General features: G+C 40.1%; 2 protein-coding genes across 8 annotated transcripts in view; one reads left to right on the top strand and one right to left on the bottom strand.

Annotated features, from left to right (window-relative positions):
* The window catches only part of LOC129726937 (nucleolar protein 4), a 115,020-nt gene extending 95,383 nt beyond the window's left edge, over positions 1-19,637 (bottom strand). For all 7 annotated transcript variants that reach the window (XM_055684216.1, XM_055684219.1, XM_055684221.1 and 4 more), the window contains exons 1-5: positions 19,038-19,637; positions 18,662-18,815; positions 5,952-6,049; positions 5,765-5,893; positions 4,865-5,704 (exon numbers count right to left, since the gene is read on the bottom strand). In XM_055684216.1, the coding sequence (XP_055540191.1) occupies positions 4,865-5,704; positions 5,765-5,893; positions 5,952-6,049; positions 18,662-18,815; positions 19,038-19,622 (1,806 nt within the window). In that variant the 5' untranslated portion in view covers positions 19,623-19,637. The remainder of the gene's footprint in view (positions 1-4,864; positions 5,705-5,764; positions 5,894-5,951; positions 6,050-18,661; positions 18,816-19,037) is intronic.
* A 1,584-nt stretch (positions 19,638-21,221) lies between these two features.
* The window catches only part of LOC129728526 (uncharacterized), a 33,778-nt gene continuing 32,077 nt past the window's right edge, over positions 21,222-22,922 (top strand). The window contains exon 1 of the mRNA XM_055686971.1: positions 21,222-21,420. Coding sequence (XP_055542946.1) covers positions 21,222-21,420 — 199 coding nt within the window. The remainder of the gene's footprint in view (positions 21,421-22,922) is intronic.

Genomic DNA, 22,922 nt, shown 5'->3' with positions numbered 1-22,922 from the left:
AAAAGATGGGTAAGAAGATGCTAATGTGTGGACAAACTCTTAGAATTTTGATATTTGGCTTTAAAACAAAATGACGTCGAAAAACCATCGGAAATTTCCGATTTCTCAAAAATTCAAAATGGCGTCATTGTTGCCCCTTAAGGTGAAATATGTCCAAACTTTATTTTTGCATCAAACTACCTCAAAAAATCATACATAGAAGCCAAGGCAGAAAAAAAGTGAATTTTTGTTGCACTGTGTAATTAAATATTTTTCACCTAACCACCTGAATACGCGTTACACGACTGCGGCATAAAATAAAAACTAGAGTAATTCTGAGAAACGATATTCCTACAAAAGTGTTTGATGTATCAAATTTCGAAACAATTCCTTATGGAGCGTCTCAGTAGAGGTGAGTTTTCACTAATTATAGAAAAGGTTGTCCCTCCCAGCTGGTCTCGAGGTACGATGCTGGCCTAACAAGCCAGTCGTCGTATGTTCAAGTCCCGACTCGGGAGAGACTGTTAGTGTCAGTAGGATCGTAGCGCTAGCCCCGCAATTGTCCTGTACACTCAACAGTCGACTGCGAAGTCTGTGTATAGTAAAACAGATGGCCGAATTCCGATACGGAATGTAGCACCAGGACTTTGCTTTTTAGAAAAAAATTTCGGCACAGAATATTACTACCGAGATTTCGGAGATTTTGAGCCGAAATTTCTGTTGGGTGAACCGAGATTTACGAAAAAATGTAACAGCAGTCATTATTTTTTCAACCGAGCACTCAGTCGTGCCGTTCTCGGCAATAAGTTACCGAGACCCGGCAAAGAATTTTAAGTGTGTAGGTTAGGTTAGGTTAGGTTAGGTTAGGTTAGGTTAGGTTAGGTTAGGTTAGGTTAGGTTAGGTTAGGTTAGGTTAGGTTAGGTTAGGTTAGGTTAGGTAAGGTTAGGTTAGGTTAGGTTAGGTTAGGTCACCGAAAAATATCAATTAATACGATACATATGAAGTAACGGTGATTATACCAACAAATAAATCCAACAAATAGGTTAGGTTAGGTTAGGTTAGGTTAGGTTAGGTTAGGTTAGGTTAGGTTAGGTTAGGTTAGGTTAGGTTAGGTTAGGTTAGGTTAGGTTAGGTTAGGTTAGGTTAGGTTAGGTTAGGTTAGGTTAGGTTAGGTTAGGTTAGGTTAGGTTAGGTTAGGTTAGGTTAGGTTAGGTTAGGTTAGGTTAGGTTAGGTTAGGTTAGGTTAGGTTAGGTTAGGTTAGGTTAGGTTAGGTTAGGTTAGGTTAGGTTAGGTTAGGTTAGGTTAGGTTAGGTTAGGTTAGGTTAGGTTAGGTTAGGTTAGGTTAGGTTAGGTTAGGTTAGGTTAGGTTAGGTTAGGTTAGGTTAGGTTAGGTTAGGTTAGGTTAGGTTAGGTTAGGTTAGGTTAGGTTAGGTTAGGTTAGGTTAGGTTAGGTTAGGTTAGGTTAGGTTAGGTTAGGTTAGGTTAGGTTAGGTTAGGTTAGGTTAGGTTAGGTTAGGTTAGGTTAGGTTAGGTTAGGTTAGGTTAGGTTAGGTTAGGTTAGGTTAGGTTAAGTTAGGTTAGGTTAGGTTAGGTTAGGTTAGGTTAGGTTAGGTTAGGTTAGGTTAGGTTAGGTTAGGTTAGGTTACGTTATGTTAGGTTAGGTTAAGTTAGGTTAGGTTAGGTTAGGTTATGTTATGCTTTTTCGGATGGATTATAAATTTATTAAAAACCTTTAACTCACTCCAATCATAAGCGCATGAGAATGAAATTGTTGGAGACTGTTAAATCATGCTTTACATTAAAATTTTTCTTACAACAAAGCAATAAAAATTGATTAATAGTTTTGTTTAAATCCGAAAATTTTGTAGAGATTGAAAAAAAAGTTTTTTGTCGTGATTTCTTTTTGATTTAATTAGTTAGTAGTAATTAGTTGTTGTGTGCCAGCTTGAATAAATCCTAGAGCTTCTATTTAATAGGAAAATCATCGAAAACAATCGGCACGTGATGTTTTATGAAGAAAATGAGAAAACAATTTTTGGTTATTAATGAAAAAGGTTTTATTTTGCTTTATAATACAGATTAACTGATCTTGCATAAATCGTAAAACTGGTAAAATAAACGCACTATTATTCAAGAACTCTCTTGCAGTGAATTGTCCGTTAAACACAACCCGAGGAAATACATAATAGCACAACGTCCTCCCACAAAAGAAAGCATCTCTGTCTAACAATTCCAAATTCTGAACGAAACCCTTATAACCCCCTGAAAGCCCACACCTTCATCAAACCATCAAACCGAAAAGGAAAACTCGCTCTTCTTCGAAATTATTATTTGGAATTTTTTCCTTCAAATTTCTCCAAGGAATATCCCAGCATCAAGGAAAAGGAGACTGTTAACGAATAAGGAAAATTTCCTTTGCTCAGCCGCCTGCCCCCGTCAGAAGACGGTACTACCGAAAAAGTTGGTCCTTGGAAGCGACAAGCTCGCTCGTGACGGGAGGAACGAAGTGGGTGCTGGGTACGATGTGAATGCTAACCAACGTCATTGCTGGGCTGATCCAAAGCAGAGGGTGGTGATAATGCCCGACTGTAGGATGCGGAACGTCTTAGAGCAGCGCACATACCAGTTTAGGAGCAGAAGAGTGTATAAGAAAATGCTTCTGCCTGATGGTAGCCGACTAAGCATTCTGCCCGATTCTGATCCTATGTACAGCAGGAACAGAGATTGGGACGAAAATCAAGATGGGTTGCCGTCGCTGAGTATATACTTATTAAATATAGGATTCTAATGCTGGGTGGCATCCAGCTCGAGGGGACTCTACCAAATGAGTTGCTCACACCCCACCCGGTTCGAAAGCGTGGGGTTCGGTTCATTTTCCAGGCTTTCTATCCTCCGGTGTTCGATGTGTGCTGTGAAGGTTGAGCGGAACGAAGCTGTTGGTACGGGTGGGGGTGGAAGAAGAAGAAGTTACACACAGAGAGTCATCCCATCCCACCATGGACCAGAGACCAGCCACCTTCTGGGTTCGCTCGATGTTTATGTATATGGGGGGGTATCAAGAAGTGTGTTCCATCTTAGGAGGAACAAAGTGTACCCTTCGTCTTGGGCTCACATCTAAGGATGTCTATCGGTCAGGGAGTAACTATGGGCAATGTTGCCATGCTTGTATGTGCCAATGGATGGTTGAATTTTTTCTACTTATGTCTTCTTTTCATACGAACATACGAAGATATTTGAAGAATTCAAAAACCAGATTTTTAAAGTACTTTTGAAACATTAAAATAATTCGATGAAATAATCGGCGACACTGACTGAAATCACCCACTCTACCCGGCATGAGTAGGTTGCAACGAATTGGTTTGAGGAGATTGGATGGCTACTGTACCCAAAGTAGGCAATATACAAGGGCTGATTTCTCACAAAGGGAGGTCGTTATGTTGTATGTATACGGAGAGTACTGTCAGCCTACCCGTTCCGAAAGCGATCCCTATCTTCACCCGAAATTGGTTTCAAATTGGTCAAAGTATTAGGTTCTGCATCCATGCACTGCTGCTCGCTCATGCTTAGGCTTGACCGAACTGCATTATAGCAGTGTCATTATGCAGCTGCACCGTAATAATAACAGTGAACATCATTGGACATCATATGAGTCGCCTCGGATGGTGCTGTTCAATTATAGTACGAGAGAATTTGTGATGACTTCGGAGGTGAATAACCCAAGTTATTGCAATCATTCTAAATAAGCGCCAAGTCGAATATTATCTTCCAACTAAGCTTTGGCTCCGGTTTAATAATAATAAGAAACACAATATGTTTTTCTTGAAATATCCGAAGAGATATTCAATCTTATTTGCTTGAAGCAGATTATCGAGAATTCTAATCAGTATATGGCACTATCGACTATTGAATCATTATTATTATTCAAAAATATCAGCTAAAAACAATATTATTATTAAAATATACACTCCAATATTACAAGTTCAACTCTGACAAAAAAATTAAGTCAACGCAAAGAGCAGGGAAAAAATCAATGGGGTGTTGGCACAAACCTGTAACACACAGGGACACAAGGGCACGTGTCAAAATGGTGTACCCTCTGCACCCTTGTGCACGTGTACCTTCGACCTGTGAGCCAGTTTCGCGCTTCCACCATACACGCAGCGAGCCTGTCCATCTATTGTGCGCCGTCCCATTCCAGACCCGAAGAAGACGAACCCCACCCTTTCTTAATATAGATCTACCTTGCCGCGCTCGCCTATCGGGAAGGGGTAGAAACACACTACTTTGCAAAAGTGGGAACAGCAGCATCAAACTAATTCCATTAGTCCCACTTCGGGACGATATTTTTCGAGCGGTGTTCCGTGCCCACCTTGTGTCCCTAGAATACAAAAGTTGGCTGTGCTCGGCTAGACATTTCCCCTTCGTCGCAGCGAGCATGGGCTTGCCTCACAGGGCGCTCTTTGTCATTAAATCATTTTCACCATTATTAGCTCATTTGTGTGGCCTTTCGTTTGAACTCGCCATCTGTCCTGGGTTTAGCAGGGTAAAGTTTATGAAAGCCCGATTCAATTCAATTTCCAGCAACGACCGAATTTGATATGAACGGATTAAAACACGGTAAGCTGTAGAGGTTTCCCATCAACGATCACTTCTGCCCCACCCGACTGCAATCCGCGATACTTTCTATAGTGGCCTAAATAACAAACGGGTAACACACGCGGTTTGCCCCAAAGGGATAATGGCGCGGAAAATTAATCCTGATTCGATTAACTTCAACCCTTGGCTAGTAGAAAACTTTACGGTTCGAATAAAACTGAATTCCCTATGCAACATAGGGAATAGATACATGTTAGTCACTTCTACAAATTATACGCGGTACTTACCATATTCAGTGCATCATCATCTGTGACTCCCATGCTTCTGGTTAGTTCCAAATAAGTCGATGTAATTGGCCGGGACTGATTTGCCTCTTTATTATAGTCATCGTCACCATCACTATCACTATCGCTATCACTGTCGCCAGCATTATCACCAAGAGTTTCATTTAGTCTAGCTGTCTCATCACCACCATCGAATGATTCACATATTAGTAATTTATTGGAGGACTGATTCTTCATCGAATCATCGTCGTCGATTGGCACTTGAGTTACGGCCTCAGTGGCACTTTTTTCACACTCAACCGTCATACAACTTTCAACGCGTTCCCTGTTCGGCACTTTCAAAGTTTGCAAAGCAGACGATACATCAGAGTCTGATATTTCGGTAAGATCCACTACTGTCTCCTCTTTGGATTGTGTCAAACCAACTCGCTCCTTTTGATTCTGCTCCTTTTCGGTTTGCTTCGCATTTTCATAGAATGTTTTCAGCAAATGGTAATACGTCGAATCGCTTCCATCACGACCTACATTGCTTTGCACTTTACAAAAATTCAACAGTTTTGAATACATAACATCTTCACCTAAACTATCGAAACTTGAACTAACTTCGGTAACGGAATGCGAGTGAGTTGATTCGACTTCCGAACGTTTGTTGGCACGTGTGACCACGGAATTGTCCAATTCCAAAGGCTCGGTCTTTGAAGCGACAGAAAGTCGCCGATTCAGACTTGGCAGCTCTTCCGATTGGGCTGGCGATTGGGGACGCATCGCTTTAGAACACTGACTGCACAGTGAGAGAAACTTCGTTACCGCCTCCCGCGGCAGAAACGCATACGTTTCGGTAATCTAAAAATCAGGCAGCAAATGAAAATTTGATGATACTATAAGTAAAGTATAACTTCTTACTGTCCGGTAGGTTCTTTTTTGTCCGGCATGCCGATTCGATCGGCTGCCCAAGGAAACATGAACACCGTAAATTATGTTGAAAAAATTCTCCACCACGGCTACTCTTTTGAATGGTTGCGTACCAGTTTCCTGGAATAATGAAAGTGACATTTAAATTAGAACCGAAAAAAGTTTGGGTAGCAGTTACCGTTGAATTAGGTGCATACAGTGAACAGCCATCGTTTTCTTCCTGATCTCGGTAAATGAAAATGTCCTGAAATCCCTTCGGTTTTGTGGTTGTGAAGCCTACGAAACAATGAGAAGAATCACCGTTAAGATCGGAAGCAAGTACATTCACCACTGTTTACATTGAAAATTTGTTGGCAGATGGTTTCGTAGCACTGTTCGTTACAATAAAACTCGATTAAGCTTTGAACTCCAACCTTACTAATAAATATCTATGATATATGAAATTTATACAAAAATATGCAAAGAATAAAATCAAAATGAATTCAACGAAAGGTTTAATTTATTTACCACCGAAACCCAAAAGAGTTTATTTCAACGAAAACTACCTTTATTAGAGTTGTTCCTACAAAATAAAGTAGAAGGTTTTACAGAAATATATACATATTGAGAGAATGTTATGTTCCAAAGATAAAAAATATCAAAAATTTAAATTACAACCATCATTTCCTTCAACCCAAACACGATAATTTTGTAAAGACACTTAAATATTTAGAACACATATTGAAAATATCGAGAATTCAGATTTTATGGGTAAAATGTAGAATCAATCGACCTGTGAAAAACAATTGATCCTCAATATTTTCGATATTTTTCTCACTATTGGTTTAAATTTTTCGAACTTTTTCCTGATTTTATTTCGTGTAAGTCGTTTTTCAAGTCGCTGAAAACTCGTTGTCTTAGTGATAACTGTATCTGATTTTGTTTAATGTAGTACGACCGTAACAAAAAATTTGGCTGACTTCTGTTTAATGTTTATTTAATGTTCACTTTAGGCTATGAAAGAAGCTCTTTTCTTTTCCAACAAATCTCAATATGCAACAAGCAATAGCGTTGCGTAGCTGAGAATGCGACACCTTCTGCTATCTGCTTCTATCCAACACGAACATAATTTAATTCTCCCAGCCGCACAGATCACATTTAAATCAATTATACAAAAAAACGAATTGATTTTACTTCCAGATATGAAGTTCTTCAAAAACTGTTTACTTGATTCACAGAGCACATAAAACTAGCACAGGGTTTTTATGACCTTCAGCCAGACTACTTCATGATTTTCTCTAAGCATTCAAATAACAATTTTAATTTTATTGCTAAAAGAATTCATTTATATCTAAAAACCCGCGCGCGAGGCTCAAGCTTTTGTAATCTTTTTTTATTATTTTCTAAAGCTACAACAAAATAAATAAAAAAATCCATCATCATCACTGTGACAAATACAATAGTTTTGCTATTATAAATTTAGAAAAATCCAATTTAAAATAACATATGAATAAAATTTTACAACACAATCAGATTCGTTCGTATAAAACTTCGTCATTTACAAGCTTCAATAAAACAATCGATGTATGAATAAAAACCAAAACAAATTTTTCATCTGAAATAAATCCGTTGAAAAATTTAGTGTCGTTCTACACAATAGAAACTTTCACGTGTGAAATACATTGTCTCTTGCACGTTTAACATGTCTTGGCATCTGAAAAAAAAATATACCTTTGTACAATGAATTTTCTGAAGCTCTCGTTAGAAAGAAAGGTGTAAGCTTTTTAGATATTTAATTTTTATTTTTCTACCTGTTTTAAAAAAAAATTTTTTTTAGAGTGTACGTTTTTCTCGAAAAGACAAAATTATTATCTACAACTTTGTCGAAGACGTTGCACCGATCAAACAAACCGTTTTGGTCTTAAAAATATCTGTAACCAAACCAAAATAACATTTTTCAATAGCTTCTCAAAAATGAGTCGTGCTCCAAAAAATTAAACCAATAACACAAAATGGCATCATTTGCCTGTAGAGACGTCCGTGCAAAGTTTCAGCTATTCAGAAATGACAATTAAATCGGACAATTGAAACTGGGACATTTTTTGTGGAACTGCTCATTTATGAAAATCTCTTCCTCTTTCAATTCGATCACTCGTGGATGTAAGTCGCTTAGCATGTGAAAGTGACAAACATGGATACGCTACAGATACGCAGTAGTATGATGCTCACCACAATCCGATAATAAGCATAATAATGTGGATAAATAAATTTATATACAAAACTGATCTGCTTTCAATCAATCGATTCTGCTAAAAATGCTGAATTTGTTGCAACGCTTTGAAAGCTGATTGGATGTTATAACAACATTTCGAACTACATTCTCATGTCTGCCACCAGTCAGCACGAACATTCTGTCCCCCAGCCGCACAGCTGCATTATGCAACACGCAACCGCATAATAAACTGTCACGTGGTTGAAAGTGCTACAGCACTTTAGGAAATGGCTGCACAATTTGTTGAAATAACAGGTTTTTTTCGCCATAAAAATTAATTACTTAATTAATTAATTAATTACTGTAATTACAGACACAATAAATTCGTTGTTCAGTGATTTACATGATGAGAAATTTATGGTTTTCATGGTAATCATTTTCATGAGATAAACTTTCAATTACATCAGTAGCACCATTGCAGTTTTGATTGCACGCGACAGAAGTCGTGCCCGCTGCAATGATAGACGACGAGAAACTAGCGGCGCTCTGCTCCACATATACTCTACGGTACTGTTGCTTTTACCAGCATGTTTTCTTTCAAGACATCAGTTTCTATTACGCTCTAACAGCAGGTTTAGAAATTGTTCAAGTAAAGGGGTTTGTTTCAAACTTTTCGAAAAACCTTTACCTTCGAGACATCAAAGTAGTCTAGGTTCATGGAAGCAAACATAAATTGACCTACTGGGACGGGAAGACTCTGTCAATTTTTTTTATATTGATTTAGATAATATCACAGGGAATGGTTGGTGTCTATTCACGTCGTCTGTGCTAGGAATGCTCGCATGTGATTGGGTCATTTTTCGCGTAAATTTGTCCTTGACACTTTTTATCGATTTTTACCGCTTTGCAATGAAAAAATAATGATAACTAGCGTATTACAAAATTGTTCTACATTTTATCTAACCAACAACATATTGGTTATTGTTATCCACCATGTGGTTATGCTGTTATTCTCGTTTGAAATCTGACGCAACATTTTCCAGTTTCATTTGCAATTTTACAGAACGCATACCAGTATAGAAAACAAGGACGTAGTCCCACGTCAATAGTGGATTTTGAAAGCACATCATTCTGCCGTGCAGTTTTCGAAATTTTAGGCATCCGAAATTGAAAAGGTCAGGCGGTTTTGCAAACATATAGTTTTCGGAAGATGACGGGAATATTACGTTCCACATTATAACTATACGGAATAAAATCTTTTTGCATCCTGTGAAAATGGTGAAATGACATAACTAGAAAACAGGTGGAGCTACTTACAACATGTATCTATTTATAAACATCGCGAACAGAAAGCGAGATTGTGATAGGCTATCCGCTGCTTTTCCACTCGCGAGTTCAACAATATGGGTAATGTAACAAACAGCTCTATATAGTTCTATGTCAACTTTGTGGTCGTGGCTTTGCACACGTTATTTCAAGTAACTCAAATAACGTATTTCGAATAACTCAAGTAATATTAAAAATAAATCCGTTTGCACTAGGGTCGATTTTTACGCGAGATGATGCGTAAAAGAGGATACCCTCTCAAAATCTGCGAAAAAACTTGCGTATACTGTGTAAAAGTACGTAAATTTTTAAACATAAAACAAATCCAATACTTTTTCATTATTTTTTCGCAAAAAACTAAATCGAAATTATACATCCCATTTTTTCACTAACAAAAATTGCATTGTGTATATTTATCAATGTCTATGCTTGTTTTCGAGAGGGGGGATGTGGTAATGACAATATCCACGTGGACACGTTACTTTTTTCCAAAAAAATGGAAATTTTACAGTTATCCTGATTGGTTTTTGTTCTATGTCGTAAGCAGAGGTTTTATTACGATAATTTGAAAGCATTCATCATTAACTTTGTTGTAACTATTTGAGGGACTTTCAACTAACCTGTAAGCTAAATCTGGAATCAGTTTCATTTATTTATGGAGCAACTCTTAGCTAAATTCGGAACAAATTTTTGCTTTGTCCTTTCACGCTAAATTTGAACAAATTTTTTTTTTTGGTTTTTTCCTCCTGTTAGAATTACTTAATTATTTCAATCCAAAATCAAGATTATTTTCTTCATTTTTATCTAGATTCGGGCATTTATCGTTAATTCGGAATACCTAGTTTGCTTTGGACGTGGCACTACGTCTTTCTTCACTATACTGGGATACATTCTGTGAAAACAGAAAAGCATGTAACATTTCGGGTTGGCAGGATGGAAAATTTCAAATGCGAATAGCTCGCACACAACTGTACCAAAATTCCATAATTAATATGTCGTTGGATAGCTAAAACATACAAGATGTTTATAAAATGATAATTATCACCACTATTTTCTTTTTACAAATGGTGAAGATTACAAAAAGTTTCAAGGCCGAGTTTTCCCATACGATTGCAATTGGGTTGTTTCGCTACGCTCGGATTTTTTATTTCTATATATCAGCTGAAAAAGCGCAGTTTTCTGAGCAAAACGTTATTTTTTTAAATTTTTAGTAATTGTCCTTCAATTTTTAAATGAAGAATAAAAATCGCTTCAAATCGCTACAATGACAGTTGGTATATGAGCGAACTGTCATTGTAGCGATTACGAGCAGATTTCGAGCAGTTTTAATTCGTGATTTAAATATTGAATGACAACGATAGAAAATTTTTGAAAATCACGTTTTGCTTAGAAAATGCAGCTCTCAGATGATATAAAAATCTATATAATTAAACAACCCGGCGCAATTCCCTAACGTAGATATCAAAAAGGTAGATGACACGATTCCAAGCGTTGTCTCAAAAAATATATATAAACTGGTACTTTTCTTCCAGCAGCTATGTAAGAATGCTCGTAATTTCAATTTACCCATTCTGTATTCGAAAGGCAAGGCGGATGCTTCTTAGTGGAGCAGCAGAGAGCGGATGGTGGCAAATATTGGTCGCTTATAGAAGCGCACACCATCGAATTGAACTTCTCATTCGTTCATAGACCGACAAAGCGGACGGTTCTTCCTAGAGCACTCAACTCTCAAGTAACATCATTAAATATGCAAGACCCCCTCCCCGCAAAAATGGAAGGATCATGTGAAGACAAATTCTTATTGTAACTTTTAGTATCACTTACACGATACTACATCAAACAGATTTCAGATAAGTTAATCTAATGTCGTGATAAACCTATTTTAATATTGTAGGGGATTCGGGGCAAAACTGACATGTTGCTGACATTTTACGTAGATCAGATACCTACCAATCGATTCCTGAGACTTTTTTGCTCAATATAAGACAGATTAAAACTACCACTTCTCCATTTTAAACAATGTCACTTTGTTTTATATTATTTTAATTTCGCTGGCTTCTTGCTCAAGCAGAATATCAAACAAGTTTTCACGCTTGAAGTATAGTAAAGAAAACTCTCTCTCTCTCTCTCTCTCTCTCTCTTCTCGTAGCGGTGCGTGGTCTTTTGTTTCGACCTGTAATTTCAGGCATCAAAAAAAAAAAGTTGAAAATACATGTTCAATTCGAAGCACTGATGTAAATAAACCTTCAGGTAGTTTTTAAAAGAAGCACTGTCAGAATCTGCAAACTTTGAAGCTTAAGGTAGTCAAAGACCAATCCAAACGCAACCATAGACGCGACCGACCGTCGGACAGCTCAAGCCGGACTCAACTACTGTGCTTTGAATGAAGTATATTCCAAACTACTTCTGAATTATTCACTCAATATTTTTGCTTTCGGAATGTGTGATTTGTAAAATACTAATCACATATTTCTATGACCTTATAGTTGTCGCTATCGAATCAATAGCTAAAAAGATGTATTTCTATAAATAATTCAAATTTTCTGATGCTACATTCAAAATAACTCTGAAGTTACATCCAAAATAACTCGTAAACGGGTGCATTGATAAAGTGAATCGCCACGAAATTTTGGAATGAAAATAATTACTAAAATCACTAAACATCATTGACACAATTAAATTTTTCGAAATTTTTCAATTGAAACAATGAACCAAAGCTTTCAAAGCATTATTCATTCCATACTACTCGTCCTCGGACAGTTTTTCTATACAACCACAGTTTTCTGAGCTACAAGGCTTTGAATAGAGTGTATGTGAAAAGATATATGCTTTTTATAAAATTACTGCTGGCGCATAAAAATGTCACAGTCCGCAAAAAATACTCAATTTTGCTAAACTAAAAGTCGTTATATTAGCATATTTATAGTTCGCAAGTGAAAATTCAGCTAAAAATCTCAAAATAGAACAAAGTTACAGCGGTTACAATATGTCAAAATTGACCAGTTCGTATGAAAACCATTATGCGTTGCTATTATATCGAATAGCACTGTATATTTTTTTTTGTTCATCTATAATTTATTTGACACGGCACAAATACAATTTAATGTTTAACGGCGCCAATTATATCTGGTAGCTTACTTTCTAAAGTATCTTAATGACTAAAAGCAAATTTTTTATCCTCGCTGCCGACTACGAGCTGAAACTAAATGTAACTCAAAGCTATAATATTTTGCATTAAAAGCACTGGTTTACTGTATGATGGTTTTCATTGCCATAGGTAAGCACATGTTCCGCTGCTGGGCCAAGATATTACGGACTGGCATATTGGGTTGTCTCCCTCGGGCCTTGAGAGTATCGTGCGGGTCTGATTGCTGTTTCCGGATCCGGGGTCTTAACGTGTTCTTTTCGTTAGGCTGAATGCAGGCGGAAGGGGGTAGGACTAAACTGGGGCGTGGATGGATTTCAGGAAAACGTATATAAGGGACATGTAGGATAGGTCACGGCTCGCCAAGACATCACGAACAGGAACAGCCGACTGCCTACCTTCGGCCTGCAGGGAAGCTATTAATTTAGACCTGGCGTCACGGTGTACAGGGCATGACCAAACAACGTGCTCTATGTCGTGATAACCTTCACCACAGGCACAGATACCACTTTCCCCGAGCCCAACACGACGGAGATGCGCGTCAAATCTATAGTGATTGGACATAAGCCGGGACATCACGCAAATGAAATCCCGACCTACATCCAACCCCTTGAACCACGGGTTCGTCGACACCTTGGGGTATATGGAATGTAACCACCTTCCCAAATCCCCTCTGGTCCAAGCATTTTGCCAACTGATGATCGTATTCTGACGTACAAATGAGAAAAATTCATTAAAGGCAATTGGTCTTTCATAAATTCCACCGTTTGTTGCGCCCACCTTAGCCAAAGAGTCGGCTTTCTCATTGCCCGGTATCGAGCAGTGAGAAGGGACCCACGCTAAGGTAATCTGAGTAGATTTTTCGGATAAAGCACTCAGATGTTCCCGTATTTTCCCCAGGAAATACGGAGAGTGTTTAACATCTTTCATCGATCGGAGAGCCTCAATGGAACTGAGACTGTCCGTAAAGATGAAATAATGGTCCGTGGGCATTTTTTCGATAATCCCTAGGGTGTACTGAATTGCAGCCAATTCTGCGACGTAAACAGAAGCAGGATTATCAAGCTTATGGGAGACGGTTAAATTGTTATTGAAAATACCGAAGGCAGTGGACCCATCAAGAAGTGATCCGTCAGTGTAGAACATATTGTCGCAGTTGATGTTTCGATATTTATTGGAAAAAATTTTGGGGATCTGCTGCACGCGTAAATGATCCGGGATTCCACGAGTTTCTTCTATCATGGATGTATCGAAAAACACAGTAGAATCAGAAGTATTTGATAAGTCGACACGATTTGGAATATTCGAAGAAGGGTTAATATTATGGGAACAAGTGATTGAAATACAATGTCATAAAACGGGTTTGAGAATTAAGTTCGATTAACCTTTCAAAATTTTCAATCACAGGACGGTTCAAAACCTCACATTTGATAAGAATGCGAGAAGACAGGCTCCAGAAGCGGTTTTTCAATGGTAGTACTCCAGCTAAGACCTCCAAACTCATCGTATGGGTCGATTGCATGCAACCCAAGGCGATACGCAAACAACGATATTGTATTCGCTCCAGTTTGATCAAATGTGTGTTTGCTGCGGAGCGGAAGCAGAAACACCCGTACTCAATGACAGACAATATCGTTGTTTGGTAAAGCCTTATAAGGTCTCCTGGGTGGGCTCCCCACCATTGTCCGGTTATTGTACGAAGAAAATTCACTCTTTGTTGACATTTTTTCATCAGATACCTAACGTGACAACCCCAGGTGCCTTTAGAGTCGAACCAGACACCAAGATATTTGTGTACCAAAACCTGAGAAATCGTTTTACCCATTAATTGTGTTTGAAGCTGAGCAGGTTCATGCTTCCTAGAAAAAACTACTATCTCAGTCTTCTCCGAAGAGAATTCAATACCTAGCTGTAAAGCCCAAGCAGACAAATTGTCCAAGGTATCTTGCAATGGTCCTTGCAAATCGGCAGCTTTGGCTCCTGTAACAGAGATTACACTGTCGTCTGCAAGTTGTCTTATCGTGCATGAATTTGCCAGACATTCGTCGATGTCATTTACATAAAAGTTGTAAAGAAGGGGGCTTAAACATGAGCCCTGGGGAAGACCCATGTAGCTAATGCGAAAAGTTGCCAAATCGCCGTGCGTAAAATGCATGTGCTTTTCGGACAGCAAATTGTGCAAAAAATTGTTCAAAATTGGAGAAAATCCTTGTCGGTGAAGTTTACCCGAAAGAATGTCAATAGAAACGGAATCAAAAGCCCCCTTAATGTTCAAGAACGCAGACGCCATTTGTTCTTTGCGAGCATACGCCAGCTGAATATCTGTTGAAAGCAACGCAAGACAATCATTCGTCCCTTTGGCACGGCGGAAGCCAAATTGAGTATCTGATAGTAGACCATTTGATTCGACCCAGTGGTCTAAACGACGAAGTATCATTTTTTCCATCAATTTCCGGATACAGGATAGCATTGCAATCGGCCTATAAGAGTTGTGATCAGAAGCTGGTTTCCCTGGTTTTTGGATGGCGATCACCTTCACTTGCCTCCAATCCTGCGGTACAATGTTTTGCTCCAGGAACTTATTGAACAAGTTCAACAAGCGCCTCTTGGCATTGCCGGGTAGATTCTTCAACAAGTTGAATTTGATTCTATCTAACCCAGGTGCGTTATTGTTACAGGACAGGAGGGCAACTGAAAATTCTGCCATCGTAAAAGGTGATTCTATCGCGTCGTGACCCGGAGACGTATCGCGAACAAAGTTTTGCGCAGGAACAGAGTCCGGACATACTTTCCTGGTAAAATCAAATATACACCGACTTGAAGACTCCTCGCTTTCGTTGACCGTTACGCGATAGCGATTCCGCATTCTTCGGGCTGTGTTCCAAAGAGTGCTCATCGATGTCTCCCTCGACGTCTCGTTCACGAACCGACGCCAATATCCGCGTTTCTTTGCTTTAGCCAGGCTTTTAAGCTTGGTATTAAGCTCCGAATACCGTATATAGTCGTCGGGTATACCTCCCTTCTGGAAGGCCAAAAACGCGTCGGATCTTTGCGTGTAGACATCGGAGCACTCTTTGTCCCACCACGGAGTTGGAGGCCGCTCTTTGATCGTTACGCCGGGATATTTCTTCGTTTGGGCTTGCAACGCGGCGTCGAGGATTAAGCCCGCGAGGAGGTTGTATTCTTCAAGTGGTGGGTGATGTTGAATCGACTCGACCGCTTTTGAAATCATTTCCTCGTATAACTTCCAATCGACATTCCGTGTGAGGTCATACGGAATGTCAATTGGTCGCATGCGAGTTGAACCGTTAGTAATTGAAATAAGAATAGGCAGATGGTCGCTACCGTGAGGATCGAGGATTACCTTCCATGTGCAATCCAACCGTAGCGACGTCGAACATGAGGATAGATCCAAAGCGCTTGGGCGCGCTGGAGGTTTCGGGATACGTGTCATTTCACCGTTGTTCAAAATAGTCATGTCGAAGTCATCGCAAAGGTTATAGATTAAGGAGGAGCGGTTATCATTGTAGGGAGAACCCCAAGCCACACCATGAGAGTTGAAGTCTCCCAAAATCAAACGTGGCGGGGGAAGAAGTTCTATCAAATCAAAGAGCAACCGTTGCCCAACCTGTGCTCTGGGAGGAATATATATTGAGGCAATACAAAGCTCTTTACCTTGTATTGTCATTTGACATGCGACAACTTCGATGCCTGGAATCGAGGGGAGGTTAATACGATAGAAAGAATAGCACTTTTTAATCCCTAAAAGTACTCCTCCATATGGGGTGTCTCGATCAAGGCGAATAATATTAAAATCATGGAAGTTGAGATCAATATTTGAAGTAAGCCAAGCTCACAAAGGGAAAATGCATCGCATTTGTTTCTATTTATTAAAACTTTAAATGAATCCATTTTTGGTAAAATACTTCTACAATTCCACTGTAAGACAGAGATAGAATCCTTCGTATACGCAGATGAATTAGGTATCGAAGGATACAATCGCTGCAAGGAGGGGCCATTGGGCAGTCAACTGCTTCAAAAATGATCTAACTGTTGGGAGGAATGCTGTAAGAAAAATTTTAATTGGATCGGGTACATTGAAAGTTTCAAAAATCCAGTCCACAATGTCAGAAAATTTCACTAATCCAGAGTTTGTTTCATCAACTGGGAGTGCAAAAGGAACAACTGGGGTTTTAGATGTTCCTGGCAGTGCTGGGAACTCCTTCTGGGACTTTAAATTTGCAAGCCCAGGAGGAGTTTGCTTCGGTTTTTCCGCAGCACTGTTTGGTTTGTTTGTAACTTTCATTTCACTTTGGGAAATCTTAGGACCTTTTCGGGGAAGTTTAGGAGAGGAAATATTTTTCCTCTTTCTAGACGCCCCAGGATTGGCATAAGTTGTTCCCGCTGGTGAATCGTCAGAATCGGTTTCATCAGAAAACAACAGATCAAAGGGGTTCGATGTTATGGTAGAAGTGGTCACGGTCTTCTTCAGTATCTCAGCATAAGATCGCTTTGAACGCTCCTTAAGTGACCGCTTGATTTTATCTCTGCGCTGCATGAACACCGGGCATGTGGAGAGCTCATGCTGATTTTCCCCGCAGTGAATACATTTTTCAGCATTTACACTGCAAGAATCGTCCGCATGAGTTTCTCCACACTTGCTACATCGTGCCTTATTGCAGCAGTAGGCGGCTGTGTGGCCTAGCTGCTTGCAATTGGTGCAATTCAACACGGGGTACATACAATCGCACAGGCAGACGAACCCGATCGATCGAGACGTGGCTAGGGAGAGCAGATCCGGCAAACGTAACACGAAACGAGTCTGACGGAGTGTACACTTTTGTGCCGTTGACAAGAGACACAGACCGCAATTGCTTGCAATCTATGATCTTTACTTTTACGTCGTGACAGCGCCGACAGAACACGTACCTCTTTACTTCTCCTTTCAGCAAGGTTGGTTGTCCGTTACAGCCAGCAGCACCAATACAGCAGCTCCAAATAGCCACCAGCAGCGAGCCGGGTGTGTGATCACTCAGCACAGCGACACAACTCGCTGTCAACTGTTGGCTTCTTCTTTTTCCTCCTTTGTGTTGAGATTCTCGTCCACTGCTGTAGCACAAATCGCTTAGCAGCCAAATCGGCTTACGCACCAGCAAACAGCCACGATGCGAAACAGTTGCACAAAGGCGGGCGACCTTGAACCTTCACTCGACCAGGCAAACAATGCCAACACTTGCTCAAGCGTCTTTTGTTTTATATTCTATCGGAGCGATCACCAGACACATCCGATACTGATGCGTGTTCGGCACAGAAATGAGCACTGTATATATTTACACGTTGATTAAATATAATTCTAAATTAAATGATATTGTCTCAGACGACATGACTTTTGACGACGACTTCTGTGAAGGAGAAATCGTTACCGACGGCGAAATAATCAATTGTGTTAGTGATCAATCAAATCGCAATGAATGTAATTTAAGTAGTGAAGACACAGTTGACAATGAGTTAACGATTGTTAACGATTTGTAAACTTGTTAAAGTTTTACAAAATATTTTTATTTACGAAGCAAATTGTTTCATCAACGAATTAAATATTCGTTACTATAGATAAATTGCGATCTAATATTGGAGATCGAGTTTTTAAAAGACATTAAAACGAAAAATAAGTGTCTCTTTATAACGATAGAAATTTACCTTAAAACGATTTTTTTATAGCGACATTTCTCTATAACGACGGTTCCTTGATATGTCGTTATGAAAAAAATCGACCTTACATTTTGCATTCTGGTTGGAATACGAAGAGCGACGAGTTGATTTTACTCACGAATCAACATAGGAATCAGAAGAAAGAATTATTTTGGAAGTTAAACATTGGAAACATCTCGTATAAAAACCAAGTTTAATGGAAAATCCGTGTAAAAAACGTGAGTACAAAAACCCGAGCAAAATATCTTAAAGAGCTTTCAAAATATGAATTGAACTAATGACATTTTGTCTTAACTTTAGAATAGGAAAAAAATATATGTCGTATATTATATATAAAACCCAAATCAAAACCAAGTTCCGGCCAAATTAAAAGTACCAAAGTAAACCAGCAGTAAGTATATTTGTAAGATTAAATTACAAATACGATATTATAAATAATTCAAACTGAGCAATATCATATATCAATAACTTTGAATACGGAAGGACGCAATAATAGCAAAAGCAAATGGTCAATTACCTTTGGTCTTAACCCAAAATCGAAACTTCGAGCTATCCGGGTTGTTCATCTCGAGTCCTTTAAGAGTTTTGATTATCCTTGCCTGCTTCTTGAGCGTAATCGTTTTCGTTTTCGCGCGGTCTCCGTACGTTTGAATTACCCACGGCTGGAAAATCTGCGAGTCGCAGCAGAACAAAATAAAAAAAAAAAAACAAAACGTAAACCCGTGGTTTCACTCTCGTCACTGTAATAAGCGTCGGTGCATGCGTGCATGTCGAATATACATAGCATAAAATGCCAATAATCTAGCAACACCAAAAACAACTCAAAGCCGGCGCATAAAAAATGAAAGCAAAACTGCGAAAGTACTTGAACAGAATAATAAAAGTCTATTTACTTCGAACATCTGATCACGTGTGTAGTCGTATTTCGGTCGCTTCCGCTGCGGCGAATCTGGCTCGTCCTGCTGCTGCCTCGCCGACCTGTTGTTATTGTTGTTGCCCTGGGCCCGTTTGCCGCACCAGGAAGATTCATTCAAATCAGCTGTTCTGAACAAACCCAACAATTTTTCACTTTTCTGTCGTGTACTTTGTTCCACACTACCACCCCCAACAGACAAATTTTCCTCACCAACACCAACGCCACTGCCACCCACTGTGACGCCTGTTCTTCCGTTTACGGAAAATAGCGTTCGCTCCGAACTCGGCGCCAACGACAGTAACGATGCCGACGAGGACGATGAGCATGAGGAAAAAGACGATTCTTTGCGCTTTCGTTTCTGACGCTCCTGCTGCTGTCGGTGAAAGTTTGTTTGTAAAGTGAAATTTTCCAACACATTTTCACCGAACACCGCCGACGATGACGAGTCTGGCCGGTTTTCATCCGTGTGAGTAACAACTTCGGCGGATTGTGTTCTCCGTAACGCAATATTATTACCGTCGCGATTCGCGCCAAAAGTGTTCGAACGACCGTGTGGCTCCATTCGATTTTCGCGATTCAAATACTCGGAATGACGTTAACGAAATCTTATCTTCCGAGAAAACATTATCATAGAAATAGATGAAAATTAACACATGAACCTAACATAATGGCATTTTCTTAACAGGGAAATTAGAATTTTGGAAAACCGACAAAAATAGTTACAAAACACAACGCAATAACAATTCGGAGACCCGTGCTTAACTCTATAGATTCATTCTGCAAACTGACCCATTCTTCATCAAAGGACCGCAATCTGGTCCTAGAAAGTAACATCCCTCAAAACTGGACTACGGCTAGCCAAGGAAACAGTACAGCGAAATGAATAAAGACAATTTTAAGCAGTCTCAAAAAATCCGGTTTCTGTTCCGGAAAAGAAACCAAAACGCGTAACTGCAGACTGCCGAAATCCGTCCGTCACACGTGTGTTAGAATTTCCCCTAGCTGCTAGTGGTGTTAGTGGGGAAATCAAACCGACGAATCGTGCGAGACTGGGTGTTCAAGTATTCCATGCACTCAGACCGTTGGTTGGTTGACTGCATCTGACTGCAGGATTGCGAGCTGTGCATGAAATATGGGTGAAATTCGGTGCTCCACAAGTATGATATTGAAACCGAATTCACAAAGCCTGTCAATGCTGAACTCTTGTATTGGTTGAAGTAATTTTGAAAATAAAATAATATATCATGAACGTTTCGCTGAAATTTATGATAATAAATTTTTAATAAGACTGATTATTTTATCTCAATAAAAGTTTTCTTCACTCTATTATAGAGCAAGCAGTAAACGGACCATTTTCAACAAAATAGGTAACATACATTATTGCCAAGTTTTTTTTGTTATTGCGTACGCTTTTGAGGACTGACGCATAATAGCCTTTAATTGATAGTGTCTCATGATAACGGGTTGGCCATTTAAGAATTGAAAATCTGATGAATTCAAATTACGCTAGTTTTTTTGGATTTTTCACGATACTTTTAATATTTGCAAAACTTTGATATTATGAATTTCAATTGAGCACTATACTTCAAAATTTGTTGGAAAACCTTTGTTCCACAGAACCCAAATATTCACCTGCGAACGTTTATGTTGATGTGACAGGACAAAATATTTTTATAAACTTATACGGAGCTTCCGTTCGAAGACCTCAAGAGCGCGTTGGTCCTCCACGAGCATGATCCAAATTCCTGGCCGTAGAGGACGACCCTTCTGATTCTAACTACGCACAATCTCTCGATCCAACGTCGACGTGACCAACCGTGTAAGTTTATCTGGGGAACGTTAATCTTTCATAATCTGCCATAGCTGATCGCAATCGATTTTATCGTACGCCGATTTAAAATCTATGAGCAGATGGTGTGTTGGCACGTAAACGGCATTTCTGCAGGACCTGCCGTACCGCGAATATTTGGTCCGTGGTGGCGTGGGTCATGATTCTCGTCTGGTATTGTCCCACGAACTCCCTCGCAGACGGTGATAGTCAACGGCTTAGAATCTGGAAGTTGACCTTATAGGCGGCATTCAGTAGCTTAATTGCACAGTAGCTGCAGCAATCTTCCTCAAAAGGAAGAAGTGCCAGCAAGTGGACCGAGATCGCGTAGCGATGGAAGAGCTGTACCAAGCTAACGACTTTCGGAAGTTCCACGAGAAGCTGAACAGTACCCGTAAAGGCTACGTACCGCAAGCCGATTTGTGCAGGAGCTTGGACGGCAACCTCCTAACGGGTGAGTGTAAGGTGGTCGAAAGGTCGAAGCAACATTTCGATGAGCATCTGAACGGCGATGCCTTGGAGCGCGAGGACAGTATGGCAACTGATCTTGGTGCACGAGCAGAAGACAACAGGATTCCAGCCCCCGATCTCCTGGAGGAGAAGGAGGAGGAGCAGATTGGCCGGCTGAAAAACAATAAAGCTGTCCCAGCGAGCTGTTCAAATACGGTGGAGAAACACTGGCTAGAGCTGGGTCATTGTCAAGATTTGGGAGGAGGAACAATTACCGGAGGAGTGGATGAAAGGTATTGTGTGTCCCATCTCCAGAGAGCGACAAGCTGGAGTGCTGCAATTACCTGGCAATCACTCTGCTGAACGCCACCTACAAGGTACTCTCCCAGATACTCTGCCGTCGACTATCACCTTTTGGCGAAGCAATTCGTGGAGCACTACCATGCGGGATTCATGGGTGCCCGCGCCAACACGGATCACATATTCGCGGTTCAGCAGTTTATGCAGAAATTCACACCACTTATTCATCGATTTTAAATCGGCATACGGCACAATCGATCGAGATTAGATATGCACGAATACGGATTTCCTGACAAACTAACGCGGTTGGTCAAAGCGACGACGGATCGAGTGATGTTTGTAGTTCGAGTATCGGGGGCACTCTCGAGCTCCTTCGAAACCCGAAGAGGTTTCAAGGCAAGGTGATGGTCTCTCGTGCCTACTGTTTAACATTGCCTTAGAAGGTGTCATTAGAAGAGCGAGGATTAACACGAGTGGTACGATATTCCAAAAGCGGGTTCAACTGCTTGGCTTTGCCTAAGATATCGAAATTATGGCTTGGACCTTTGTGAGGATAGCGGATACATACATCGAACTAAACGCTGAAGCATAACGGATTGGACTCAAGTTTTTTTTTTTTTCTTCACATAACATTTATTTGACACGGCACAAATACAATTTAATGTTTAACGGCGCCAATTATATCTGATGACTTAAAAACTAAAGCAAATTTTTTATCCTCGCTGCCGACTACGAGCTGAAATTAAGTCTAACTTAAAACTAGCATGGGATTTCCAATCAATTGGACTCAAGTTGGTGGTCATGAAATCGAGATGGTCGATGAGTTCGTCTACCTGTGCTCACTGTTGACAACGATATCAGCAGAGAAATCCATCGGCGCATCATGGTTTCCGGAGGACGCTCGGATCGAGTAAAATTCGTCGCAGCACCAAGTTAACCATCTACAAGACGCTGATCAGACCGGTAGTCCTCTATTAGCATGAGACATGGACAATGTTTGTGGAGGACTAACGCGCCCTTGCGGTCTTCGAACGGAAGGTGTTGCGCACCATCTTCAGTGGACTGCAGATGGAAAACGGGACGTGGAGAAAAGGAATGAACCACCAACTGTAGGAGCTGCTTGGGTAGCCATCTATCGTAAGGATGTCGGACGACAGCCCGGTAAAGTTAGTTCTTGAAACCAATCCGTCAGGGACAAGATGGAGCGGTACACAGCGGGCAACAAGGATCGATCGGGTGGAAAACGACCTACGGACCCTACGTAGACTACAGAGCTGGCGAACT

Source organism: Wyeomyia smithii, chromosome 3 (assembly GCF_029784165.1).
Source record: "Wyeomyia smithii strain HCP4-BCI-WySm-NY-G18 chromosome 3, ASM2978416v1, whole genome shotgun sequence".
NCBI lineage: Eukaryota > Metazoa > Arthropoda > Insecta > Diptera > Culicidae > Wyeomyia > Wyeomyia smithii.
The sequence above is the reverse complement of the archived record's forward strand: the minus strand, read 5'-3'. Positions and strand labels throughout refer to the sequence as shown.